This window comes from Globicephala melas, chromosome 5, assembly GCF_963455315.2.
Source record: "Globicephala melas chromosome 5, mGloMel1.2, whole genome shotgun sequence".
NCBI lineage: Eukaryota > Metazoa > Chordata > Mammalia > Artiodactyla > Delphinidae > Globicephala > Globicephala melas.
The window spans coordinates 36,196,935-36,222,747 of record NC_083318.1 but is presented as its reverse complement, the minus strand read 5'-3'; the positions used below and the strand labels follow the sequence as shown (position 1 = coordinate 36,222,747).

Sequence of the window (25,813 nt, the reverse complement as noted above, 5' to 3'; positions counted from 1 at the left end):
TTCAGGTCTAGAAATTCAGCCCCTTTCAGAAAATCAACCACAAGACTGAAAGGAAGAAGGCAGAGAACGATTACAGAAACAGAGTGGGTGGTATTGAATGTTCCTGTTTGCTGAGGAGTAGAGGAAGGTCAGCCAAGGAGGGGAGGGTATTCAAAGCAGGAGGGGAGGGGTCTCTGCTGCTGAAAGGGAGGTGGGGCCTCTCTCCAGGTCAGGGACCCTGCTTCAGCCCCAGCTCTGTCCTCTGCCACTAGCAGTAATGAGGCTGCTGTATGCAGGGTTTCTCAGACTCTGCATCCTAGGAAACGAGCCTTCTGTTTTACAAGGGAGGAGCTAGCTCAATTCTGAGATTTTAAATAAAGACGGGTGCTATCAGGGGACCATCTCCCTGCTCCCTGCCACACCCTGCGGTTAAAATGATTTTCTCATATGAAGAAGCCACTTGCAGCCCAGCCGCTTTGCAGCTGTGGGACCTCAGGTTTGCCCCCGGCCCTCTGAGCTTCTCCCGAGCTTTTCTCCTCTCTGTCCTGCTGATGTCACCAACGGCCTTCCTTCCTTGCCCCAGGATGTTGGCGCAGCAGAAAAAGTTCCTGGCCCAGTTCACGGCACACCAGCGGACCCGCCGGGACGCGTGGAAGCAGAGCATGAGGGTCATGGACCATCTGGAAGCCCAGCTTGAGACCCAGCTACAGGTACAGCTTCTGAAAATGGGCCTTTGCAAAGTGGGCAGTGGTTTACAGGGGAGTGGAAATAGTAAAAGGCTAAGCTCATGATCGCAGGTCAGCACTGGAGCCTTTGTGAGGACCACACGCCTTGCTCGGGACCCCCTCAGCCCCCGCTAGTCTCACAGGCTGATGACACATCAGCCTCGCTGCTCAACTGTGAACTTTGATTCCCCCGGGTCTGCAGCACCCAGCTCCGGGCCAGGCCCTGACCACTCGTCAGTTTTGTCTGTTGAGCTGAAAGGAATGAGCGTCTCCCTGTGTGTGAATCGCCACCGTGTGGGCCTCTTGGTGTCACGGCAAACATCGGTGTCATTCAGGCAGTGCTGCTGTGACCAAGGTTTGCACTTTACCTAGAACATACAGGAAGCTCAGCTTTCGTGATATCCTGTGGATATCTCATCCCAGAAAAATCTCATCAGCGTGAGATTATAAGGTGCGGCTTGAAAGCAAAGTGTCTGCCTGTAAAAAAATCAAATATTCAGAATGGCAGGGCTGAGCGGAGTGCTGGCGCCCTCTGAGTGTTCGCCGCCAGTGTGGCAGTGACATCTGAGACGATGATGAGAAAGACGTTCATGGTGGTTAACGTCTATTCCCTGAGGGTCTCTTGTAGACAGTCACTGAGCAGAGAGCTTTACATCCACCACCTAAAGTCCTACTCCGACAGCCAAGGTGCGGCTTACACCCAGTCTCCCATTTACAGATGAGGAAACTGAGGCCCCGAGAGGTAAGTCACCTCCCAGTGCCCCACAGTTAATAAGCCACGGACTCGGGGTCTGGCTGATAATCAATGGTGTTGGCAGTTAAGGACTCAGACTCGAGTCACCAGGGGTGCGCTTGCTCCTGGTGCTGCTGCCCTCACCGAGCCCCTCGCGCCTCAGTGTTCTCATCTGTAAAGTGGGATCCGTGGCTGGTGTGAGCGAGGATGGGTGGGTAGCTCCCCCCCGCATCACACGTGCGTCTGCCTGCTCCTGGCGTTTCTGGATGCCTCTTGGAGAGTCCTCCTCCGCATGGGGACGCGGTCCTGTCCCCACTCTCGGAGCGCCCCCTCGTGCTGATGGAAGGCGATGTAGAGGCGGAGCAGGGCAGAGGCAGGCCCAGCTGACCCTCTCTCTCTGCATCCAGGAAGCTGAGCAGAGCTTCATCTCAGAGTTGGCGGCGTTGGCCCGGGTGCCCCTTGCCGAAAGCAAACCGTTTTCCAATAAGCATGGGCTGTCAGGTGAGTCATAGAAGGCGATGCCCTGCAGGCTCTCTGGGCTGGGAGTATAGGTTCCAGCACCGGGTGTACCACTAAGTGGCGTGTGGCCCCAGGCACCGCACTTACCCTCTCTGGGCTTCTGTGTCCTGTCTGTAGATGAGCGGCTAGGCTAGGATGCCCCTGTGTCCCTGGCCCTTCAAAATGCAATAATTCCGATTCCTGGGTCTGCTGCTCAGTAGCTGACTCTCATCTCTGACTCTGTTTCCCCCTCTGTAAAGTGGGGATAATTAGCCCTCCTCCTTTGGCCAGCAGAACTTCAGGGACATCATAGAGTGTTGTAACCTCTGACGGGATAGCAAGGGGAAGGTGTGTAAAGTCACGGAGGGCTATTAAAATAAAAGCTATGGTACTGGAGCTGTGTTCTAGGTTCTTAACTGCTTCGGAAGGGAAGGCCGCCCGTCCGCTGGGTGTGGCAGAAACACAGCAGGAGCCTGGCCGACTGAGTTTGAATCCTAGCTCTGCCACCTTTCAGCCTTGTGGGCTCGGGATAACTCTCGCCCCCCGCGAGGTCTCAGCCTCCTCACAAGTTAAACGGGTCTAAGAGCAGTAGATACCGAGTGCATACTCGGCCCCCAGAGGTACTCAAACAATGCTGGGGTGGCGTGAGGCCAAGAGATGCTGTCACCTACCCAGAGTCACAGAGCCGGTTTCTGGGTTCACGTGTCTCCTGCAGAGAAACCCCTAAGGACCAAAAGGAAGAAGCCGGCACCCCGGGACAGAGGAGACTTTGGGGGGCCCAAGGACGACGACCCTGCCTCAGGGCCCCCCCCCGCCAGGATCGCTCAGGTACACCGGGGCCCTTGTTGATCACCTAAATCTGGGCAGGAAATCCAGCGCCTCTCAGAGGTGTTGACTCGGGTCCGAGAAATGATGGGTGATAATGGGAAGTGTTGGTATTACTGTTACTGCTATTATTAGTGTCCCATTTGGCGGGTCAGCCACAACCCACCCCCCAGCCCGTCAGCATCCAGCCTGAATAGCTGGCAATCCCAGGCCTCAACAGGGCGCTGCCAGCTACAGATGCTTCCGGATTTGTGGTGGGGTGGATCCATCGTCATCTGAGCATGGGTCGGACCTCCCACCAAAGAGAGGGAACCTGGGAGTTGCTTTTGTTTCTGAACAGCCCATGTCAAAATGCAGACTGTGTTGATGGCCTGTCACCGCCTTTTCATGGGATCAGATTGGATGCTTTGTTATTGCATCTAGACAGACCTGGAATCAAAGTTCTGACCAATTGCCTTTCTTCCATATTTTAAGCAGCAAAAGGCTGAGCCAGCAAGAAAGTGAGGTTGGTGACGGTGAGAATTCCAAGAAGATGATAAAGAGAAGAAGCAACCTGTAGCTTAAGGCTGGTCGGGGGGACGGAACCTGAAGACCCCGTCTGTATGCCACCTGCCTCTCCCCCAGGCAGTGAGGAGGGACTGGCCACCCCGGGGTGGGGGACAGTGGGGTCTCCCCTCTGCCCACAGGCTTGCTGTGCAGGGATGGAGAGTGGGTATCAAAGTCCCAGAAAAAGGCCTAAAAGAGCAGGGCGGACCCTACCGCCTGTGAAGATGATGCCCACCCCCACCCCTGTGTTGGAAACACGTCTGCTCCAGTTTTTCAGTGTCGCCTTGGCTTCGAGATGTGGCTCTGTTCCTTGGGAAGCCCCTCCTTCCTGGCTCCCTGTGCTTCCCAACCCCGTGTCCCAATGTCACCCCGAACCAGCGTTCCGCGAGCGCTAAGTGGTCTCATTCCCGCCCTGGGGGCCCTCTGCTCGCCAGCCTCCCGGTGGAGTTCCACCTATAATAAAGGGATCACCAGGTGTTGCTGGTGTTTTCTGGGTCCGAGGCCTTTTCTCCTCCGTTCCCATCACCCCCGCTCTCTCTGTCCCCTGCACCGTGGGCAGTGGCCAACATGGATTCTCCTCAGGACCCATTGCCTTCTTTGGTTCAGCCAGCAGCGACGGCCTGGTCTCAGTGAGGGCATCTGAGGAGTCTCAGGGCCCCATGACATAGCCCATGGACTCCCTGGCCGGCAGGCCTATCCTCACCCACCCTGGGGACCTAAGGACCCACAGATACATGACACCTGCGTTAGGGTCTTCTGTTGGAGACAGTTAAAGCGCTAGGAAGGAGGCCCTGCCCGGGAGGACTTCCCCTGGGAGGGATGAGTTCTTCTGCCAGACAGCAGCCCTCCCCTAAGGAGAAATGCTTCTCCCAGTGGATGCTGAGAATATCCAGCTTTCAGACCAGCCAGTGCCTTTCCCACCCGGAAAGAAAATTGCCCTTTTCATCGAAATCAGGGATTCTCAGTCTTGGCACTGTGGATACGTGGAGTGAGAAAATTTCTTTTTTGGGGGGTGGGGCTGACCTGTGCGTTACAAGATGGTTAGCAGCTTCCCTGGCCTCTTCCCACCAGATGCTGGAAGCACTCCCCAGTTGTGTCAACCAAAAATGTCTCCAGACATGGCCGGATGTTCCCTTGGGGGCATCACCCACTGATGTAAGTCAGAGCATGCTGACCCCGGGCAAGTCTGGGATGGGGAGTACAGGGTTTCCACAAATTCCCAGTACAGAGTGGGCTGCAGGTTATAGAAGCTTCTGTCTCAGGGATTTTCTGGACCATTTGTGGTCTGAATTTTTATTTCTTACAACCTAGATTAGTCTCTCTTATTCAGGAAAGCGAGGTTCCTTAACAAAAGAAGTAATCCATACTAGTTACCTCGTTTGTCAAGGATACTAACCATCGGAGATCCTCAAATCCTGACTGGTCACCAGGCGAATTTCCGAAGTTAGCCAACAGCCCCCTCTAGTGGCTAAATAAAATATTTCCTTATTCGGCAGAGTCTTGTAACAAGTTTTGACTTCCTGCGATATTTTGAGAACCTGTTTTATATAGCAATTGCTTTTGTCACATGGGTCCTGTGCACAGAGGCATTCTGAAGGCAGATGCCTCCTATGCTGGTAACGTCTGAGTTGGTGACGTGAGTTTGGTAAATGGAGATGCCCTGGCAGCACCAGGATCTCTGGAAGATCCGAGCAGTATAGGTTCAGCCTCCACGGATCTTGCATGGGTGACGCTTTTGCTTAAGTGTAGCTTCCTTAGTCCAGGGGACATGTCACCTGTCACCTGTCACATGCTGGACTGCTTGGCACAGTGTGGGGCGCATAGCTCTCCATAAAGGCGTGTGGACTGCGTCTGTTTCCATCACATCAAAAATCGACTCTAGAGGTGCCTTTCATAATGGAATTGCATCCTTGTTCAAAACAAAATGCGACTCGCTCAGAAAGAGAGAGACAAATACCGTATGCTAACACATATATATGGAGTTTAAGGGGAAAAAAATGTCATGAAGAACCTAGGGGTAAGACAGGAATAAAGACACAGACCTACTAGAGAATGGACTTGAGGATATGGGGAGGGGGAAGGGTAAGCTGTGACAAAGCGAGAGAGAGGCATGGACATATATACACTACCAAACGTAAGGTAGATAGCTAGTGGGAAGCAGCCGCATAGCACAGGGAGATCAGCTCAGTGCTTTGTGACCGTCTGGAGGGGTGGGATAGGGAGGGTGGGAGGGAGGGAGACACAAGAGGGAGGAGATATGGGAACATATGTATATGTATAGCTGATTCATTTTGTTATAAAGCAGAAACTAACACACCATTGTAAAGCAATTATACTCCAATAAAGATGTTAAAAAAAAAAACGCGACTCTCACATCTGGAAGGACTCTCCGCTGTGTTGGGCACAGGCTCTGGGACACCGGGGTGTGGAGGAGGACTTTCAGGCCTGATACTGAGCTGCATGAACACAGCACACCGAGGGCCGGGGAGAGAGAAGGAACAGCAAGAAGACCCCGAGGACACATCTCAGCCGCCCTCCCTCCATCTGGGTTGTGTCCCCAGTTCTTATTATGGGCTGTGATGGAAGGAGGTAAAAATAGAAGGGGTTCATGAATGATGATATATTGAAGAGTTTAATGGATTAATTTTTATGCAAAGTTAGCCTCTCTGATCTGGTCTGAGCTGCTAGATGAAGCCAATGTGGTATATAAGGTCAGCAGAGTCTCCAGCCGACCTGGGCTTTGTCTTGCCGTCATCACTCGGGGGCTGATATTGCTGCTGCTGAAGAAGCCTCCTAACTGCTCCTGCTCTTGCCCTGCCCTGCCCCACCCTCCTCTTATCTGTCCACACTTCTTAAAACACAGATCTGACTGCTGCTCTTTAGTGGCGTTCCCTTGCTCTTAGGAGAAAAAGCAAACTCTTTAACATGGACCACGGGGCCTTGCGAGGTCTGGTATCCGCCACCCCTCCAGCCCAGCTGATGCTGCTGCCCCCACCCAGCCTCTGTCTCCTCTCACGGCCTCATATGTGCCACACCTCCTGCCTACCACAGGGCCTTGGCACATGACAGTCTTCTGTCTGGAACCCTTCTGCCTCCTCCCATCCCCTTTGCCTCATCAGCTCCTAGCCATTGTTCACATCTCAACAGGGCTCACTCACGACTTCAAGAATCACCCCTGCCCACCTTGATAAGATGAGACCCCCCTTTTTTGCTCTTAAAAACTGTCTGTGGGCTTCCCTGGTGGCGCAGTGGTTGAGAGTCCGCCTGCCGAGGCAGGGGACACGGGTTCGTGCCCCGGTCCGGGAAGATCCCACATGCCGCGGAGCGGCTGGGCCCGTGAGCCATGGCCGCTGAGCCTGCGCGTCCGGAGCCTGTGCTCCACAACGGGAGAGGCCACAACAGTGAGAGGCCTGCATACAGCAAAAAAAAAAAAAAAAAAAAACTGTCTGTATAGGGCTTCCCTGGTGGCGCAGTGGTTGAGAATCCACCTGCCGATGCAGGGAAAACGGGTTGGTGCCCCAGTCCGGGAAGATCCCACATGCCGCGGAGCGGCTAGGCCCGTGAGCCATGGCCGCTGAGCCTGCGCATCCGGAGCCTGTGCTCCACAACGGGAGAGGCCACAACAGTTAGAGGCCTGCGTACCGCAAAAAAAAAAACAAAAAACAAAACTGTCTGTATATTTTGTTGCTGGGATGGGGGAGGGGATGGTAGATACATTCCTTTATTTCTCATCCAAGTTTGGAACCGGTTGAGATAGAGGCAGAGCAGCCAGAGATCTGCATATCAGCTCTATAACTGATGAGGCCAAACTGGGGGACTCTGTGTCCACAAAGAGCCTGCTCATACTTACCCCTGAACTAAACTTGCCCACCCCCAACACAGACATAGACGTCGCCCCAGTCACAGGCTTCTACCATGGGGACACCCCCAAAACACATCGAGAGGAGTGGCGAGGGGGCCCAGATTTGGTGGGGGGGGTTAGGGTGGGGTGGGAGGATGGGAGGGTGTCTGGAACTTGTACATTTGGGCAAGGAGAGTTTCATAAAAAGCCAATAAAGTTACAAAAGGTATAAAAGAGAATATATGTTTAGAATGAGAGAGGAGAGCAGAACAAATATTTTTAGAACCTGATGAATTCCACAAAATCACAAATACAAAAATATAATTTTTTAAGTCAATGAATTGCCTAACCCACTTCTGTAATACTTCGTTCTAACATTTCTCCACTCACTGTTGTGTGCATCGGATGGCTAGATTTCCATGGACCGGTTTCTGGCTCTGCACACTTGCCTCGGTGCTCCCTCTCCTCGTTGCTGGGCACACTTCCGGTCTGGGCGCACTTCCGGTCTGGGCGCACTTCTGGTGCCAGGTGCCACGGGATGAATTTGCGTCGTGTCCCCTGGCCTGCGCTCTGTGTCACGATGCAGGGGAGTTGGCACAGGGGGTGGCCATTTGTGCCCGGGCTGACTGGAATTACGTCCACTTGACACGTGCCCATGCCCACTGAACCCAACTCAGTCTGCCCTAACCCAGATCCCAGGTACGCCCATGGCCTCCCGGTGTCAGCTGACGAGCATCACTAACTTCATGGTAAATTTGCATCCAAGGAAGTGTGTCCTGAGGCCGGTCATCTCCGTGGAGGGAGGAAGGGAGCTACATAGCACTCTCAGTTCTGAAAAATAAGGTGGTTTCCCTCTGCTGGGGAAGAATGAGTGAGACAGAGGCCAGGAGAGCCTCCACATTTCTCCCCCGGAGAGCGGACGCCTCTCTCTGGGGGACATGAAGAGTGGGAGATGAGCATTCTCTACTCCCTGCAAAATGCTTCCTTTATAGCATTTAGCATGGTGTATAATTAGATGCTTTGGGTAATAATTTGGTTAATATCTGACCTTCCCCCTGGAATATATACCCATTGCTTTCCCCTACTAGGACAATGCCTAGTACTACATAGGCACTCCTCGTACACTGGTGGAAGGAAAAATGTAGGGAAGGAGGGAGGAGGGAAATTTCATTTTAGTAGAAGCCCTTTTTGTTCGGGAATTCTCTTGCTCTCTTGCTCCATGAATTGACGTCACTGAAGGAAAACTTGAAGCCAATGACACCAAATGTACTGGCATTTACTGGGACACCAGACCCGACCTACATTGCGTGGATTGAAAGCTCACTGGCTTCACGTTGGTGGCTTGAAATTGGCTACAGTGAGAGTATTGGCACCATAGAAGTTAGCAGACACTACAAACTGGGGGTCCCACCCCAGCCCAGACAAGCTCAGTGTCCAGTGTTTATTTAGCAGTGTACCTCAGGACCACTGGGTTAGAAGCCCATGCACTATGGTCACCCTGGTCTACAACCAAGGCTCTGCTGCAGCTGAATGAGGGAAAGGATGGTCTTTTCAATAAATGGCACTGGGTCGATTGGATTCTATATGGAAAAAAAGCAAGCCTTGAGCCCTGTTTTACACTGTGTACAAAGATTAATGAGAGATGGGTCATAGATCTAAATGTGAAAGATGAAACTTCTAGAAGGAAACTCAGAAGACTATTGTGGTAGCAGAACAGTGCCCCCTCCCCAAGACTTCCACATGCTAATTCCTGGGAACTGTGACTGTGCTATGCTCTCTGCAAAGGGGAAGTAAGGGTGCAGATGAATGAACAGGAGAATAGATAGCCTTCCCCTAAAGTTCCCCACCTCCTCCTACCATTTCAAGAGATGAATGAAAAGAACGTTACTTAAAAGGAATGCTGCAGGGCTTCCCTGGTGGCGCAGTGGTTGAGAGTCCGCCTGCCGATGCCAGGGGACACGGGTTCGTGCCCCGGTCCGGGAAGATCCCACATGCCGCGGAGCGGCTAGGCCCGTGAGCCATGGCCGCTGAGCCTGCGCGTCCGGAGCCTGTGCTCTGCAATGGGAGAGGCCACAACAGTGAGAGGCCCGCGTACCACAAAAAAAAAAAAAAAAAAAAGGAATGCTGCAGCTCAGCCTCCTAGAATTAAGGCTTGTCTGTCTTGCAGCTGCCAGGACCCCGTGCCTGTGCCTCTTGGGAAGCTAATGTAGGACAGGGGTGCTGGCAACCTCAGCAGGTGGTGCTGACTGGGCAGTGGTCCGGTGACTTGGCAGCCGGGCAAAGGCCCCATCAGAGTCGGTCCTAGAGGGAGGATGTTAAGGCTGCTTCCACTTCAGCTTCTGCTCCCTGATAGGCTGGGGGAGTGATGCGGGAGAGAGGAAGTGCCTTCCAGAGAGCAGGGTGGGTAACTTATTGTTGCCAACTTTACTCTTCTGGAAGTTTCTGCGATGTCCTCCAGTAGTCCCAATGGGCCAAGGCCAAATATCAAGTCATTACCCTCCATTCTTGATCTTTCTTAGTATTTAGCTTTGTTTCAAGAAAATCCGTAACTGACCCTAAGCCACCACCTCTCTGGACCTTAAAGTATCCTAACCCAGTGAGGGTGGGGGGAGAAGACACTAGAAGCATAAAGTAGACGTATACCCATCCAAAGCCATCCCGCCTCAAATGACGAAGCTTAGCAGTTAGAAGCAAGGAGCTTTGGACATGTGGGTCCCGGATTTAAATATTGGCTGTGCCACTTCCTGTGTGATCTTAGATGAATTATTGACCTCTCTAGGACTCATCTGTAAATGCTGTTAATAATAGTGCCTACCTTACAGAGCACCTGACATGTAGCATGTGCTGTACAGATAATGCCGCCATCATTATCACCACGACCACCACCACCATCACCATCATCACCATCACCATCATCACCATCATCACGTGACATCACCATCAGCATCATCACCACCATCAGCATCAGCATCACCATCATCACCAGCAGCATCATCACGTGACATCATCATCAGCATCATCACCACCATCAGCATCAGCATCACCATCATCACCAGCAGCATCATCACGTGACATCACCATCAGCATCATCACCACCATCAGCATCAGCATCACCATCATCACCAGTAGCATCATCACGTGACAGCACCATCAGCATCATCACCACCATCACCAACAGCATCAGCATCATCAGCATCATCATCACCATCACCATCATCACATGACATCACCATCAGCATCATCACCACCATCAGCATCAGCATCACCATCATCACCAGCAGCAGCATCACGTGACATCACCATCAGCATCATCACCACCATCACCAACAGCATCAGCATCATCAGCATCATCATCACCATCAGCATCAGCATCAGCATCAGCAGCATCACCATCACTACTAACTGGTAATCAAGACAAACAACTTTGAGGTTTTACTCCTCCTTAGAATGTATACCTCCCGTGGGACTGGAGGTCAGAAATGTGAAGCTCAGGAGCTGGGCACTTCGAATCTGAGGCAGTCTGACCCACATAACACACAGGAAGAGACAGCACACCAAGGAAAGGCTGGGCAGGAGGGAAGGGACATGATGTGATTTCAACCTATTTCACAGAAGCCCTTGGCCAGCCATCGTCCTCCGCTTCTCATCCTTGTTCTCATGACCTAACACTCCCCAAATCATGACTGGCTCCCTCTTCTCCCTCCTCCGCTCCCCCGGCTACCTAACAAGAGCCGGTCCTGCGGAAGCCAAGCACCGCTGTCCCGTTACTACAAAGGGGAGCACAAAGCATGAGCATCTAAGCAGCCATCACTTAAATGCAAACACCCCAGTCAGGGAGTGGGCCATTTATTTTCTTTATTTTTTCACAAGCTTTGAATTCAGAAATAAGAGTCACAATAAGTCAGTTGTTAAGTAAAAATGAGGGTGATTACAAAGGAAAACTATGTACAAAACTTAAAAAATCTGACGGCCTCGTCATCCACCTGGGAGGGACCAGGACATGGGCGCCGGGAGCAGCTGTGGCCACACCGTGGTCAGCCCTGAATGAGGGTGGGAGACCCCTTTCTGAGTGTGAACCTGGCTAGGCCTGCAGTCTGGAGCGGGATGGAAGGACACACACAGACCGGAAAGACGTCATGGCGAGTTACAGGTGCCACGGAGACCAGGGTTCCTGACACAGGACGAGAGTGATGCTTCTCTGGCGGTGGGGCGGGCTTCCTTCTCGTGTAGACCTGGGGGAGGGGACGATGAGGACACATCTTCCTGCTGTGAGTTTTGGAGCTGCCCCCGAGGGCTTGAGGTCTGGGCTTTGTGTCTATGTAGGGCCTCGGTTGTATTCTGTCGGACGCACTCACAGACTCGCAGACATAACTTAGTAACATGCATCAACTATCCTAGAACAGCTACAGGGGTGCAAGGGAACCACTCAGAGAATCGTGGAGCCCGTGGCGTCAGAAGTGGGAGGGACAGTACAAGACGAGGCTGGAACCTGTGTTCACTAAGGAGGGGCCTGGAGACACCATGCTCTGAGGTGGACTCAGATGAACACACGACTGTGGGCAAGGGATTTCCAAGCAAACACACCACACTAGTACCACTTCTTCCTAAACCAAAAAGGAAAGAACATCATTCCATTTTCCCCCCATCAGTACCAAACGATACTGTGGGTTTCCAAACACTGACAGGGCAAGGGATGGACATCCTTCCCAGAATCCTTCACGCTTGCTCATCCACGAGTTGCCTTCACCCGAGGCTGGTGATGTTGGAGCGGCCACCAGGGGGCGCCACGATGCGGTGGCCGGTGCGCCGGGGGTTGTTGTCATCTATCTGGGCACCTGGAAGAGACAGAGCCAGTCACTCCAGCGAGATCTGCTGACACCAGCTCCATGTGCTGCTCCTGCGGGCTGGGTGCCCTCTCATGTCACGTCCCCCAGCCTCTGGGACGCCGAGCCCTCGTCTCAACACGCCTTCCTTCCTCACCATCCTTCAGTCCAGGCTGACCTCTGGGAAGGCTCCCTGACCTCCACGGGGTCCGTTGCTCCCTCTTCTATGCCCCCCAGGCCCCGGGGCCACCCTCCTGCAGCCCTGACCACGCTGTGCTCCTTCTTGTCTGGCTTCATGTTCTTGAGACAAGTGGGCAAACACTGAGTGCCTACTGCGTGCAGACACAGACTTGGTGCTTTAACATATGCTGTCGAATTCAGGGCTCACAGCAACCCTATGAAGGGAGTGTTGTTTTAGCCCCAGTTTACAGATGAGGAATTTGAGGCCCGGGTCACGCATTGTAGGGGGCACCACTAGAGGGCAGGGAAGCCAGAATCGTAGCCCCACTGGTTTGTCCCCAAAGCCCCAGCTCCTACCACACACTCACAACAACACTTGGCAGTGTCCATTGTTCCCAGGGTGTTTTATGCGCTATGCGCGGGAGCACACGTATGTGCATTTGTATATTGCGTGCATGCATGTGTGTATCTGTGCATGTGTGTGCATGCGTGCATGCTGTGTGTGAACACTTGGAGCTGGGTTTACCCACCCTGTTTGCAGTGGGCAGGTCTGCATGGGCGGGGGTGGGGGGCGGCCTTTTTTGTTTTAAATCTGCAAAGCCAGCCATCCACGCCAACCTCACGCATTCTCTTGCAGTTAAAGAAAGATTTAAAATTGGAGCACTAAGCTCAGTGCCTGGCGCTCAGTGAATATGTATTAAATGAAGACTGAATGACGGATAATGCTGGGAAGGAGGGATGTTGTGGAGAGGGGTCCAGTCGGGAGACTTCACTTCCAGCACAAAGGGTGCCTGGAATTTGGGTAATTTGGAATCAGACACTCCCCTCTCCCGGCCTCATTTCCTTTCCTGTAAAATAAAAGCCGACTCCTATCCACAGTATTGTGTACTCTACTGCCTCAAACCACAGGATCAATTTTATGGCAAAGCAGGTGTAACGATGAGCACACGACAACAGGATTCACTGGATTCACCGTGAACCTCATTGATCGGAAGATGCTGGCCTGATACGAAGTTGGGATGGTCTACATTGAGAGCTCTGCTAGGCTGCCCGCTAGGGTCAGGCGCTGCCTCCCAGGGTACGATATGTGTACTGAACCAATGCCCGATATTCGATGTCTTGTTCCCAGGAACCAGGAGGTGGAAACTGGATTATCCCCTCTCACCATCACTCCCAATGATTTCACCAAAGAGGAAATTTAAAATAAACACATGAAAAATGCTGACCCTCATAAGGAATCAAAGATTTACCAATTAAGACTTCAATGAAAATGATGACAAAAATAACTAGATGAGGTCTTTCTACCTCTGACTTTATATGATCTGTGTAAGCCACAACGAATTTGGTTTAGAGTACTGACTGATTTTCTCTCATTGTTTCACTGATAGACAGTGTGTCTTCCTAGACCCAGAAATCAGGCCAAGTGCTTAATATCTTTCTACCTCATAAGCATCTGTACCTTGCTTGGTTACATGCCAGGTACTTTTAAAATACCTGTTGTACAAAAGGACAGCACTTCAATAAACCATGCTATGTCTTTATGATGTAACCTCACTCAGATATTTAAAAGGACATCTGTGGGGCTTCCCTGGTGGTGCAGTGGTTGAGAATCTGCCTGCTAATGCAGGGGACACGCGTTCGAGCCCTGGTCCGGGAAGATCCCACATGCTGCGGAGCAACTGGGCCCGTGAGCCACAACTACTGAGCCTGCGCGTCTGGAGCTTGTGCTCCGCAACAAGAGAGGCCACGACAGTGAGAAGCCCGCGCACCGCGATGAAGAGTGGCCCCCGCTCACCGCAACTAGAGAAAGCCCACGCACAGAAACAAAGACCCAACACAGCCAAAAATAAATAAATAAATAAATAAATTAATTAAAAGGACATCTGTGAAGTCCATCCTGATGTTGTAAGGTGTCTGTGCAGTTGGTATCCAATGGAGTCACCTGTGAAACTGCTGAGGGGCTGGTCAAAGGCAGTGCTGGGGCTTTAGAGAGAAGTGGGTGCTGAGCAGGGAGAAGGATGGTTGGGGGACACTTCCTGCAGACTTTCCATTTCATTGTTTTTTTGTTGTTCTAAAAGGGAGGGAATGTCTCTCAGCATTTAATTGCGATCGTGAATTGCATAACATGAGACCAGAGATCCAGTGTGCAAACTCCCTGAGAGGTTCTGTGTTGTCACACACAGACAGTTCTCCAAGCATTGCAACCAATCCCTGTTCTGCTGACTGAGCATCAGAGGAAATATTCCAGTTGTGTTTAGGGTCCACTTGTGCAAAAATATTAGTTTTTTTTAGACACTGGATCACACGGTGTGGGAGAAACTCTTCCATGACAGGCTCAGGGAAAGTGAGATGGACTGGACTGGGGGACCCTCTGATTCATGCTCCCCACTGCGTAATCCCTGAATGGATGGTAGGTTGTCACCCCCGCAATTTAAACTGGTATTTCATCTTCTCTCTGCCCCTTTCATTCTCTCTTTTGCCAACTACATCGCCTTTTCTGTTTAAATGTCCTTCACTCCTGCTGGACCAGAAGTCAGCCCGTTGAGAAAACTCAGCCCTGTTTTTTTTTGTTTGTTTGTTTTTGCGGTACGCGGGCCTCTCACTGTTGTGGCCTCTCCCGTTGCAGAGCACAGGCTCCGGACGCGCAGGCTCAGCGGCCATGGCTCACGGGCCCAGCCGCTCCGCGGCACGTGGGATCTTCCCGGACCGGGTCACGAACCCATGTCCCCTGCATTGGCAGGTGGACTCTCAACCACTGCGCCACCAGGGAAGCCCTCAGCCCTGTTTTTACAGCCCATGAGCTAAGAATGGTTTTTTGCATTTTTAAATGGTTCCATTTCAAATGGTCTTAGATATTGCCTCTTGGCTCACAAAGCTTAAAATATTTACTACCTGGCCTTTTAAGAAAAAGTTTGCTGACCTCTAGAATAGACTGAGCCTGCCCAGCTGTGTCTTATTCATCGCCGTATTCCTGGCACCTAGCACAGCATACAACTCACGCTAACACCTCAAATATTCGAAATTCCAAGGCAATGTCCCAACATGTGCACACCTGCCCTTGTGTGGTGATCTGATGACACTGCAGACACATGGCCCAGGAGCCTTCAGAAAGTCTGAAGGAGCACGTGACTTTTGATTTTGTCTGCACACATTTGCTGAGCACCAAGTCCTGGCATTTTGACGCTGAATGTCTTGGAGGCTTAAGAATAACACCACTCTACACACAGGGCTGTTGTGAAGATGAAACAGTCATGAGTTATGAGAATGTGTGCTGTACTACCATGGATGGCTGAAGACCCGACCCAGAACGTACATCCAGCAAAGGCAGCTACTCTGATTCCCCTCTCCACGCTTAGCTTCATGGGTAAGAGTGTAAAATGTCCCCAAGAGTGTTAAGGAAGAGCATAAGGCCAATTTTCAGGCAGACTCTTCATAAATCAGGGTCAGGTATCTCTGTGCTGCTCCCACGGACCCTCTCTGCTCTCTGACCTCCCCCAGCCCTCTCTGCCCAACCCCGGGAGGGGAGGGGAACCCACACTCCCATCTTCGGCTCCTGATCGAGTGCCTGAGGCCGTGGATTCATTTCTCAGGAGTTCAGGGCTCTGGGAGCCGCTGTGGGGTGGGGAACCTTGGCCGCTGTAGTTTCGTACCTGATAAACTGAAGTTGGACTGGTGGAGGTTTCTGATCGGTGGAGGCTGGTGTTTGGAAGGCGAAGATTTGACAGAAGGAGCAGGGGTTGCATATTTGGGTGTGGCTGGCACCTCGTACACAGGACCGTCATACATGCCCCTGGGAACCCCCTGCAACCCAGAAACCTAAACAGAGGACAAGAAGAGCAACTGATTGACAAGATGCATGTATGCATTCCCGCGTGCAGGAGAGTGACCATGGTCTCCTCGGGGATACACACACGTATGCACAAACATGCACACATGTGCTCGTGCACACATGTGCTCGTGCACACACCACACAAGGCACCCGCTCACACACGTGCACAGGCACACATATATGCATGCGCACAAACATGCACACACACATACATATGCATGCACACCCCACACACACTCCACATACACACAATTCACACACGTGCGTGCACACACATGCCTGCACACGCTAATATGCAGGGTACACAATCACATGCATACACACAATTCATACATGTACGTGCACATACATGCCTGCATACACACCGTGTTTAATATACACACTAACGTATATAACACACACATCACACACACATACAATCCAACACACATTCATAAAAAGGCAAGTGCACACTCACATGCACACACACATATACATACACACACAAGCACAGACACATACAGAGCTTCGTGCAGGAGGACTCCAAAGCTATTTCCAAGAGGAAAACACTTCCCTGACACCCTGACAAGGACCCCTGAATCGGGGACTGGTGGCATCAGGGAGTCGTCTTCATCGCGGATTTGGGGGCAGGGAGTTTGGAAGGTGATCCCGCAAAGGAGGAGGGAGAGAAGAGGGAGAACACCCACCACAGGGAGAGAGAACGAGAAGGCCGCCTCTGAGGGCACCTGGCTCAGGGCTACTGCAGGGGGCAAACCTCCTGGACGGGACACAGCGCACGGCCGCCATCCCCGTGGGTGGAGAGTTGTCCTGGGAGAGAGAGCCATGAGGCAGAGAAGCCAAAAGCTACAGGGGCTCCGGTGGGAGGCTGGGAGCCTGCTGGTGAGCTCAGAGCCGGCCAGGGGAGTGTGGGCGTCCATCCCAGGCCCTGGGAGACAGAGTGTGGCCACTGTGAGTCAGTGACAGTGCCCTGACCCCAGCTTCACGTCCCTCTTCCCCTGCACAGGTGACAGCGCCCGACCCCAGCCCTAGGCTCCCTCCTCTACAACAAAGGGGTCCTTTTTCAGCACCAATATCAAGGGCCCAGCACTGCTTGGTGATAACCCATCCTCCGCCCCCAGGAGCCCTGCTCCCCTGACGCCCTGGGACCTCATTGTCTCTGCCCCATCCCTCCCAATACCTGCTTCCTGCGCGTCTGGGCTTCCCTGGTTCCAGCCGGTTCCAGGCCTGTGTTCCTGCCCCCCAGTTCCCTTCAGTGACCTCTGAACTCAGCTTGGCCAGACGTAGGTTCTGGGGCAGGGCCCGTCCCCCACCTGGCCTGGCCTCTGTGCTCTGCCCTCAGGTATGCGGGGAGGGTGGCCCTGTGCCAGGGGACCTGTCCGCCTGGCCACTGCAGATCACGTCTTGGCATCGAGGTCAGGCATCCACGTCTCACAGATGCTGACTGTTAACCACAGACCTCAGGTTCAAACTGATTTAGAGGGAATGAAGCCAGCCAAGGTGTGTTTCTGCCCCCTTGGTGGGTGTCCCAAACAGGAGTTTACACGAGTCCCTTTGTCTCTCAGCCTGCTGTGGCCACATTGCTATCCCTGGCCATCTTTTGGATCTAACTTGCCAATTCTCCATGTCCATCATTTCCCCATCTGACGCATAACATCTGTGCAATTTGGTATCCTTGACCTGGGATGCTACACTTTAAGGCGTGGAGAGGGACAGTAAACAGACATAGAGCATTGCGATGGTTGGCCTGGGAGTCTGGGAATGCCAGGAGGCCTCTGGGCTCTTGCATCTAAATTGGAAGCACAAGAAGAGTGGGACCATACACAGGTGGGCACACATGCACACACACACATATACAGACACATAAGCGAGCACAGGAGCACATACACACAGGAGCACCCCATGCATATACACATACACCCGTGCACATACACAAATAAAGCTGGGCTTTCTGGCAGACATGAGCCGTTTTAGTGCGGGAAGCAGGTTGTCATGGTGATGGGAGGGCCCTAATTAGGGAAGATGATTGATCACAGATGGGAGTCTTTCTGAAGCATGAGCAAACTTCCTCCTCTGAACTGGACTGGGGACGGGACAGAGCCCGTGCCTACTCCATGCCCTTTGACCTCCTGAGTCCATGCTAAGACTCCTCAAGAAAAAGGGGGGAAGGAGGATGCAGAATGGAAGGGGAGCAAGGAGAAGGAGAAAAGAGGGCAGATCGAAGGGAGTCTAGAGGCAGTTCTGCCACCCCTCAAGTGGGCTAGGGAGGTTTATTTTTACCAAATGGCACTAAGGGCTTCAGAGCTCTCCCAGCTGTGTGATGCTGGGCAGTCCTGCACTGCCTTGAGCGCCAGGGTTCTGATCTACAGAAGGAAGGTCATGACACCTAAAAGAGGGAGTGGTGAAGACCCCCCCCCAGGATGATGCAGGATGTGCGTCCTGGCTGGTGTACTCCCAGGACTCCTCCCATCGCCCCACATGCACAGCCCTTTACAGTTGGCACATCTCTGGCACCTCGTTGGTCTCGTCTGGTCCTCACTCCAGCCTGAGACGCAGGCGGGTCACATCCCAGCTCATCTGACACGTGAGGAAGGGGGGGCTCGTGCAGCTGTGACATTTGCTCGCTCTGCACACGACATACCCTGGCTCCACATACCTTGTTCCTGATCCTGACGCGCTGGTAGAGGTACTCGGGGAAGGGCTTCCTCGGGATGAAGCGGCCTGCGCCCTTGTTGACGTTGATGCTGCCGTCCTCAAAGACGATCTTGCCCTGGCTGATGACCACCAGCGGGGAGCCGTGGCACTCCATGCCTTCGAAGATGTTGTACTCCACAGCCTGCACGGCAAGAAACGCGGGCTTTTATCCAGCTTCCGGGGCTTTTCTCCGCATCAGCCCTGTCATCCTAATGGTGATCCTGCTACACATCCTATCACAGGCACTTTCCAATGCTTGCTCTTTCTGGAAAACACCTTTAGGACTGTGTAATGTTCCTTTGTACACTTTCATTTGCATAATCAGCCCCTCACTGTCGGGCTTTTACGTTGCTGGTGGTTTTATATAATCTAACTAGTATCGTCTGGGGCATCGTGAAAGTGAATGGGGCTCCTGGAGTTAGGCAATGAAGCCACTCTGACTATAACTGAATATTTTGGGGTCTTCTTTTAAAAACATTTTCTTTCATTTTTCCTAAAACTAAATTACTGGGTCAAAGGATATGAGCTTTTGAAAGACTGCCAAATTGTTTTCTGAAGGCATCGGACCAGTTGAAGCGACGTCGGCAGCGGGGGAATATTTCGTAATTTCATGTCTATGAAATGCCCTCCAGCACCAGGTAAGGTCATATTTATTTATTTACTCATTTGAAAGACAAAACATTTCCTAGAAAATATGCATTCCTTTCGTTAGTCCTAAAGTGAATATAACTACCACCAGCCAAACTCTTTGATTATTCAAAAAGTAGGGAAAAAATACGGTAAAAATTCAAACGGTACAAAAGATATGTAATTTTTTTTTTTTTTTTGCGGTACGCAGGCCTCTCACTGCTGTGGCCTCTCCCGTTGCGGATCACAGGCTCCGGATGCGCAGGCTCATCGGCCATGGCTCACGGGCCCAGCCGCTCCGCGGCATGTGGGATCTTCTCGGACCGGGGCACGAACCCGTGTCCCCTGCATCGGCAGGGGGACTCTCAACCACTGCGCCACCAGGGAAGCCCAAGATATGTAACTTTAAAAAGCAGGTCTCTCTTTGACCTCAGACCGAGATGCCTGCCCCACAGTGACCTTTCTGGAACCCCAAATATTTTCTGTGCGTGAGTAACTTTCTCATGTTCCGAGCGCTCTGGACAGTTTCACCTTTTTCTCCTTACCTCACAGAATGCTCCCCATCAGCGAATGTTCCCATGTCGTGGGTTAAAAATGTTTTGATATTTCTTAAACTGCTGCACTGGATTCCACCCCAGGGACATACTATCATTTACTCATCCAATTCTCAAGGACAAGCATGTGGGTCTTTGCCCTGCTTTTGCACAATAAACACACTTGAGTGTCCACACCGGCACGTGTGAATATCTTCGTAGATGTGGACTTTGGGCCAAAGCGTAAACAGATTTTAACTTTGACAGATTTGCCTTCCAAAAAAGGCAGCGCTGATTTCCATTCCCGACAAAACTCCATGAGTTTGTCGGCATGCTAGTCCCACCTCAGCTCCATCCTATTAAACCCCGGCATCTCAGACACTGGCACAAGTAAAAACAGCATCTCACTGCAGTGATTTGTATTTGAGATCGGATCTGTTTTTAAATGAATAGAAACCCTTTGTATATTTCTTCTTCTGTCACTGCGTTTCTGCACCCTGTTCTATTAGGTTCTTGGTATTTTCCTTAATGGTTTCTAAGGACATATTTAATGTTAAAAAATCTCTCCCTTTGTTTGTCCTGTGTATTGCCAATACTGTGTATTACCAAACTTCCCTGTCTGTCCTCTGCCTTTTGATCTCATAAAGTATTAATTATCATTTGCTGCAATGTAGAGGGTTTTTTTTCTTGGTTTAATTTGTATGTAGTCAGTGGTCAAACAGACCAATCTTCTCCTTTGTATTTTCTAGGTTTTGTGTCTTGCTCAGAAAGGTCTCCTCCCCTTCAAAATGATCATTTTTAAAAATGTGTTTTATTCTAGTCCTTTTATAACTTTACTTTATTTCAATCTTCAACCCATTTTGAATTAGTTTTGTGGTCAAGAGTACAGCAGCCGCCTAGCCCTATGAGCCGGGGTATTCAAACACAATTGGTTGAATAACTGTCTGTGTAATTTTAACAGTCTCCTTTGTTGAAACCAAGCTCTCATATATGCGGTCGGTCTATTGCCTGGCTCTCTTTTCTCTTCTGCTAATACCAAACTGCCTCAATCATTGTAGTTTTATAATATGCTTTAATAACTGGGATGATTAGCGCTCTCTTTAAAGTTTTCGTTTTCTTAGAAATGTTTTGGCTATTCTCAAATTGTCTATCTAGGAACTCCGTTTTTCTAGTTAAAAAACAATTCCATTCCATTTTCTGATGCGATGACTTCAACTTTATAAATTAGAAAGAACTGATATTTTTACTCTGTTGAATGTTTTTAGCATAAAAGGACTTGCGCTTATGGAACTCTTCAGTTCTGATTGTTATTAGAAACAGGGTTTTGATTTCCATTCTGTTTTTCAAAGTGCTCTTTAATTATCTCATAGAAAAGGTATCAATTCTTTATATTGATTTGGAATCAGCTGATGGATTCTCTTATTGTTTTTGATGGTTTTTAGGTGCGTACTCAGGGCTTCGATGCTGATTTTTTACAAACAGCTGCTAATACTATGCTTTAGACTCTTTGTGGCCGCTGCCTCCCAGGCCCCAGGCAGAAGATCTGTTTTCAGTTTTAACATTTGCTCATCTAGCACTTCCTGAGTCACCCTGAAGTGACCCCGCTAGGCAGTAATTTACAATTTTGCTGAAGTCCAAATGTCCATTGTAAATACTGAAAGGCAGTGCAAGAAGCAAATCACTTACCTCGCAGTCAAAACTAGACAACTGCCCAACTCATTCAGCCCAGCGTGGTCTGTTAGCTGTCTTCTTAGAGGAAGGACACATTACACGCCACAGTGGCATTCCTCAATTGGGGAATTCTTATGAGGCTCAGGTTATATTACCCACAGATGTCACATTCTACATTTCACAACTACTTGAAGTTTTTGGCTGTTGTTGTTTGTTTAATTTTTCTATTTCTGTCCACACCGCATGGCTTGCGGAATCTCAGTTCCCCGACCAGGGTTCTACCAGGGATCGAACCCGCGCCCTTGGCAGTGAGAGCACAGAGTCCTAACCACTGGACTGCCAGGGAAGTCCCACAACCACATAGTTTTAAAAGCGAATTGTTTCTTGTGTCTCCCTCCCACCCTCCCTATCCCACGGGGATATATGTACATGTATAGCTGATTCACTTTGTTATAAAGCAGAAACTAACACACCATTGTAAAGCAATTATACTCCAATAAAGATGTTAAAAAAAATAAATAAAAGCTAATTGTTTTATTTCCTAAAGGTACTTACGAACAATGTAAAAACTCAAATAATACAAAAGACTATGATTTAAAAAACTGTTGTGTCTCCCATCCTGGAGCCCCAGTTCCCCAGTACCTCTCCCAGGAAGCAACTACTGTTCCTCAGTCTTTTGTGTCCCATAAAAGATAGCCTGGGGCTTCCCTGGTGGCACAGGGGTTGAGAGTCCGCCTGCCGATGCAGGGGACACGGGTTCGTGCTCCGGTCCGGGAAGATCCCACGTGCCGCGGAGCGGCTGGGCCCATGAGCCATGGCCACTGAGCCTGCGCGTCCAGAGCGCAGAGGCCACAACAGTGAGATGCCCGCGTACGGCAAAAAAAAAAAAAAAAAAAAAAGATAGCCTGACACTGATGAGTGGATAAGCATGGTATATGTTTATATCCATCAATGGATTAATGTGGTTTATCCAAGCACTGGAAGACTACTCAACCACAAAAAGGAATGGATTGATACCTACTACAGTGTGGGGGGGCCTCCAAAACATGATACCAGGTAAACAGAAACCAGAAACAAAAGGCCACATACTGTGTGATGCCATTTACAGGAAATGTCCTGAATAAACAAATCCAGAAAGAAAGCAGATTTGTGGTTGACAGGGGCCTGGGGAGGAGGAATGGGGAATAACTGCTGATGGGTACTGGGTTTCTTTCTGAGGGGATGAAAACGTTCTGGAATTAGTAGTGGTGATTGTACGACTTTCTCAATATACTAAACACACTGCTGCACTGTACATTTTAAAATGGTGAAATTTATGTCACGTAAATTACATCTAAACAAAGACTGTAAAAAAACTAGGTAGTCTCTGGATATACAAGCATGTATGTGACCTATGGGGTGATACTTTGAAGCAAATACTTTTCCCACGAAGATATGAAAGAATAAAACTTGTGTTCTTTTTACAGAAAAGTAGATTTAAATTTTTAATCACCGATCAAGATATAAGAAATGATTTTCATTGTCAAAAGGAATGTTTTTAAACTGAAAAAATAGGGCTTCCCTGGTGGCGCAGTGGTTGAGAGTCCGCCTGCTGATGCAGGGGACGCGGGTTCGTGCCCCGGTCCGGGAAGATCCCACATGCCGCGGAGCGGCTGGGCCCGTGAGCCATGGCCGCTGAGCCTGCACATCCGGAGCCTGTGCTCCGCAACGGGAGAGGCCACAACAGTGAGAGGCCCGCATACCACAAAAGGAAAAAAAAAAAAAAAACTTAAAAAATAAAAGCAACCTCTAAGACAGCATTTTTCGATCCATGTTCTGAAAAACATTTGTTTCTTGCACTATGTGAATTGCATTGCTTTAAACAGAGAAAATGGAACAGAAAAAATGCTGTGGCCAACTGGTCTCATGGCATCCTGAATTGTCCTCTTCTTATTATGAAATTAATTCAAATCTGGCTTGGGACAGAGAGGGCACGCTTTTCAAGTTTAACGAATCTGCAACATTCCTTCTCACATGGGTAATCTCAGGTCTGTGACTTATTATTATGGGTTCAATTGTCCGCAAAAAGGTATGTTGAAGTCTTCACCCCCAGTACTTCAGAATGTGACTGTATTTGGAAATAGGGTCATTGCAGATGTAATTAGTTAAGATGAGGTCACACTGGGGTAGAGTGGGCGCTAAATCCAATGACTGGTGTCCTTATAAGATGATAAGACATAGGGAGACAGCCAGAGATCGGACTGACGCATCTACAGACCAAGGATGGCCAACGGCACCAAAAGCCAGGAGAAAGGCATGGAACAGATTCTCTCCAAGAGCCTTCAGGGGAGCCCGGCCCTGCTGACATCTTGATTTCAGACTTCAGGCCTCCGGAACTGTGAGAAAGTCAATTTCTGTTGTTTCAAGCCACCAGTTTGTGGTACTTTGTGACAGCAGCCCCAGGAGACTCATACACGTATCCTCTCTTTGTCCATTTTCTTACTTATTCATAAATAATAACATACCTAACTTAGAAGATTATTGTATTAAGTGAGATGATGTATGGAAAATGTAAGCACAGAGTAACTACAAGATAATATTTGATAATATTTGGAATTTGATAACAATTGGAACCCCTGCTCCTTGACCCAGTGTCCTCTTCTTCCCTGGACCACAACGGCCTTGTGAGCTGACACCACTGGGGGGCAGCGTGCCTCTCCTGCCTTCCCAGAGCCCACCTGGTCTGTGCACATCACCGCGTCCATAGTAATTAAAACGGAGTCGTGTGTCTGCTGGGCGGTGAGTGTGGAGAACAGCATACACCTTTCTCCAGGGGAGGCTACCTCAGGCTCATTTCCTCCTGACCTGTCCCCAGGGAGGGGGGTGAGGGAAGCCAGCCTGTCATCAGGGAACTCTGGTTATGTTAAGAATGACCACTGGTTGATAAGCTGGACAGACCTCTCTGTCCCCAGGCCATGGGTCTTGTGGCCGAGGGGGACCTGGGGGCCACACTCATGAGCTGCTACAAGTGGTCCTTGTCACTTTCTCTTGAGGCTTCCTTGTGCCTGGTGTTCTGTCCCCATGCACGTGGTCTCGCCCCTCACCAGCAAGCGACCACTGGGCTGGGGAATGGCAGCCGAGGGGGGTAAGGACTCCCATCGCAGACTGATGCTGTGTGCACATGCTCTGCCTCCCAGCCCACGCCCTGTAACAGACTTTGGTGAACCAGGGACCAGGCTGAGGACTCTGTGTCTTGTGAGTGTGAACATTGATCTGGACCCAAGACTGCTGCTGACCATGCAGAGTGGGTCTGAAGCAAGCACTCAGGGAGGGAAAGCTGTCCTGTGTCTCTCTGCATCCTTAGAGGTTTGATGGATGAGTGAAGAAATCAAGGGCATGTGAGACACGAAGGGCAGAGAAAACCCACACCCATAAGCTTGGGGCTTGGAGCCCGGGAGAGTGTGCACGAGTCAGTCCAATCCTTTCCTTTGATGACTGCGAGCCCGGCCCCAAACTGAAGTGGGTTTCTGATATAGCAGATCAGACCCTCTCCAGCTTGATAGGTAAATTGGAGAAAGAATCTTGGACCTTATGCGTCCCCTCTCTGAGCCTGATGGCTTGCTCCATGGAATTAGGAGCAGAGTCAGCTGTTTAAGAATGCATGCATCTGTACACAGGAGCCCCAGAGAGAGAGAGAGAGAGAGAGCGAGAGAGAGAGAGACGTGGGAGAGACACATGCAAGAACAGCTTAGTTGAGCCTGCTCCAAACCCTTCTCCCAATCTCTCCAACTGGAGGAGAAATCTGAAAGACCGAGTCATGCCAGATATCAGATTACATTCTAGTTGGAAAATTCGTTAAGTCATTTTTAACCAGAGGCTTCTAAAATGATTGCAGAGCAAGAATTGCTCACCCAAGCCAGGAGTGTCACTGATAAACCAGGACTTACCGACTTGTGACTCTTGGCCGTTATGGTCTTCACCTTGTCAGGGTCCCAGATGACCACGTCGGCGTCTGAGCCCACGGCAATCCGCCCTTTTCTGGGGTACAGGTTAAAGATCTTGGCTGCATTCGTGCTGGTAACAGCAACAAACTGGTTCTCATCCATCTTGCCAGTAGCCTGAAGACAAGATCCATTGGTGAAAAGAGCATCTCATAACAGGACCAGAAGGGGCAGACAGGCACAGATCGAAACCAGCCAACAGGAGTCCTTACAAGGACTCTGGAGTTTTCTCCTCTCCCTGCTGAAACCAGGCCACCCTGAAAGAGTGCCAGAGGCCTGGCTTCATCAGAGCGGAAACGTAATTAACCGTTCAGAGGTGTGATGACATTTCC

General features: G+C 50.6%; 2 protein-coding genes across 9 annotated transcripts in view; one reads left to right on the top strand and one right to left on the bottom strand.

The window, feature by feature from the left end:
- Nucleotides 1–5,508, top strand: part of EVC (EvC ciliary complex subunit 1) — an 86,633-nt gene extending 81,125 nt beyond the window's left edge. For 5 of the 6 annotated variants that reach the window (XM_060299152.1, XM_030864181.2, XM_030864182.2 and 2 more), the window contains 4 exons: nt 563–689; nt 1,845–1,938; nt 2,651–2,763; nt 3,235–5,508. In XM_060299152.1, the coding sequence (XP_060155135.1) occupies nt 563–689; nt 1,845–1,938; nt 2,651–2,763; nt 3,235–3,264 (364 nt within the window). In that variant the 3' untranslated portion in view covers nt 3,265–5,508. The remainder of the gene's footprint in view (nt 1–562; nt 690–1,844; nt 1,939–2,650; nt 2,764–3,234) is intronic. The other variant, XM_030864179.2, reaches the window with a different exon arrangement.
- Nucleotides 5,509–10,985: 5,477 nt separating this feature from the next.
- CRMP1 (collapsin response mediator protein 1) overlaps nt 10,986–25,813 on the bottom strand; it is a 68,480-nt gene continuing 53,652 nt past the window's right edge. For all 3 annotated transcript variants that reach the window (XM_030864335.2, XM_030864336.2, XM_060299150.1), the window contains 4 exons: nt 25,428–25,598; nt 18,633–18,812; nt 15,801–15,966; nt 10,986–11,982 (listed from right to left, as the gene is read on the bottom strand). In XM_030864335.2, coding sequence (XP_030720195.1) covers nt 11,891–11,982; nt 15,801–15,966; nt 18,633–18,812; nt 25,428–25,598 — 609 coding nt within the window. In that variant the 3' untranslated portion in view covers nt 10,986–11,890. The remainder of the gene's footprint in view (nt 11,983–15,800; nt 15,967–18,632; nt 18,813–25,427; nt 25,599–25,813) is intronic.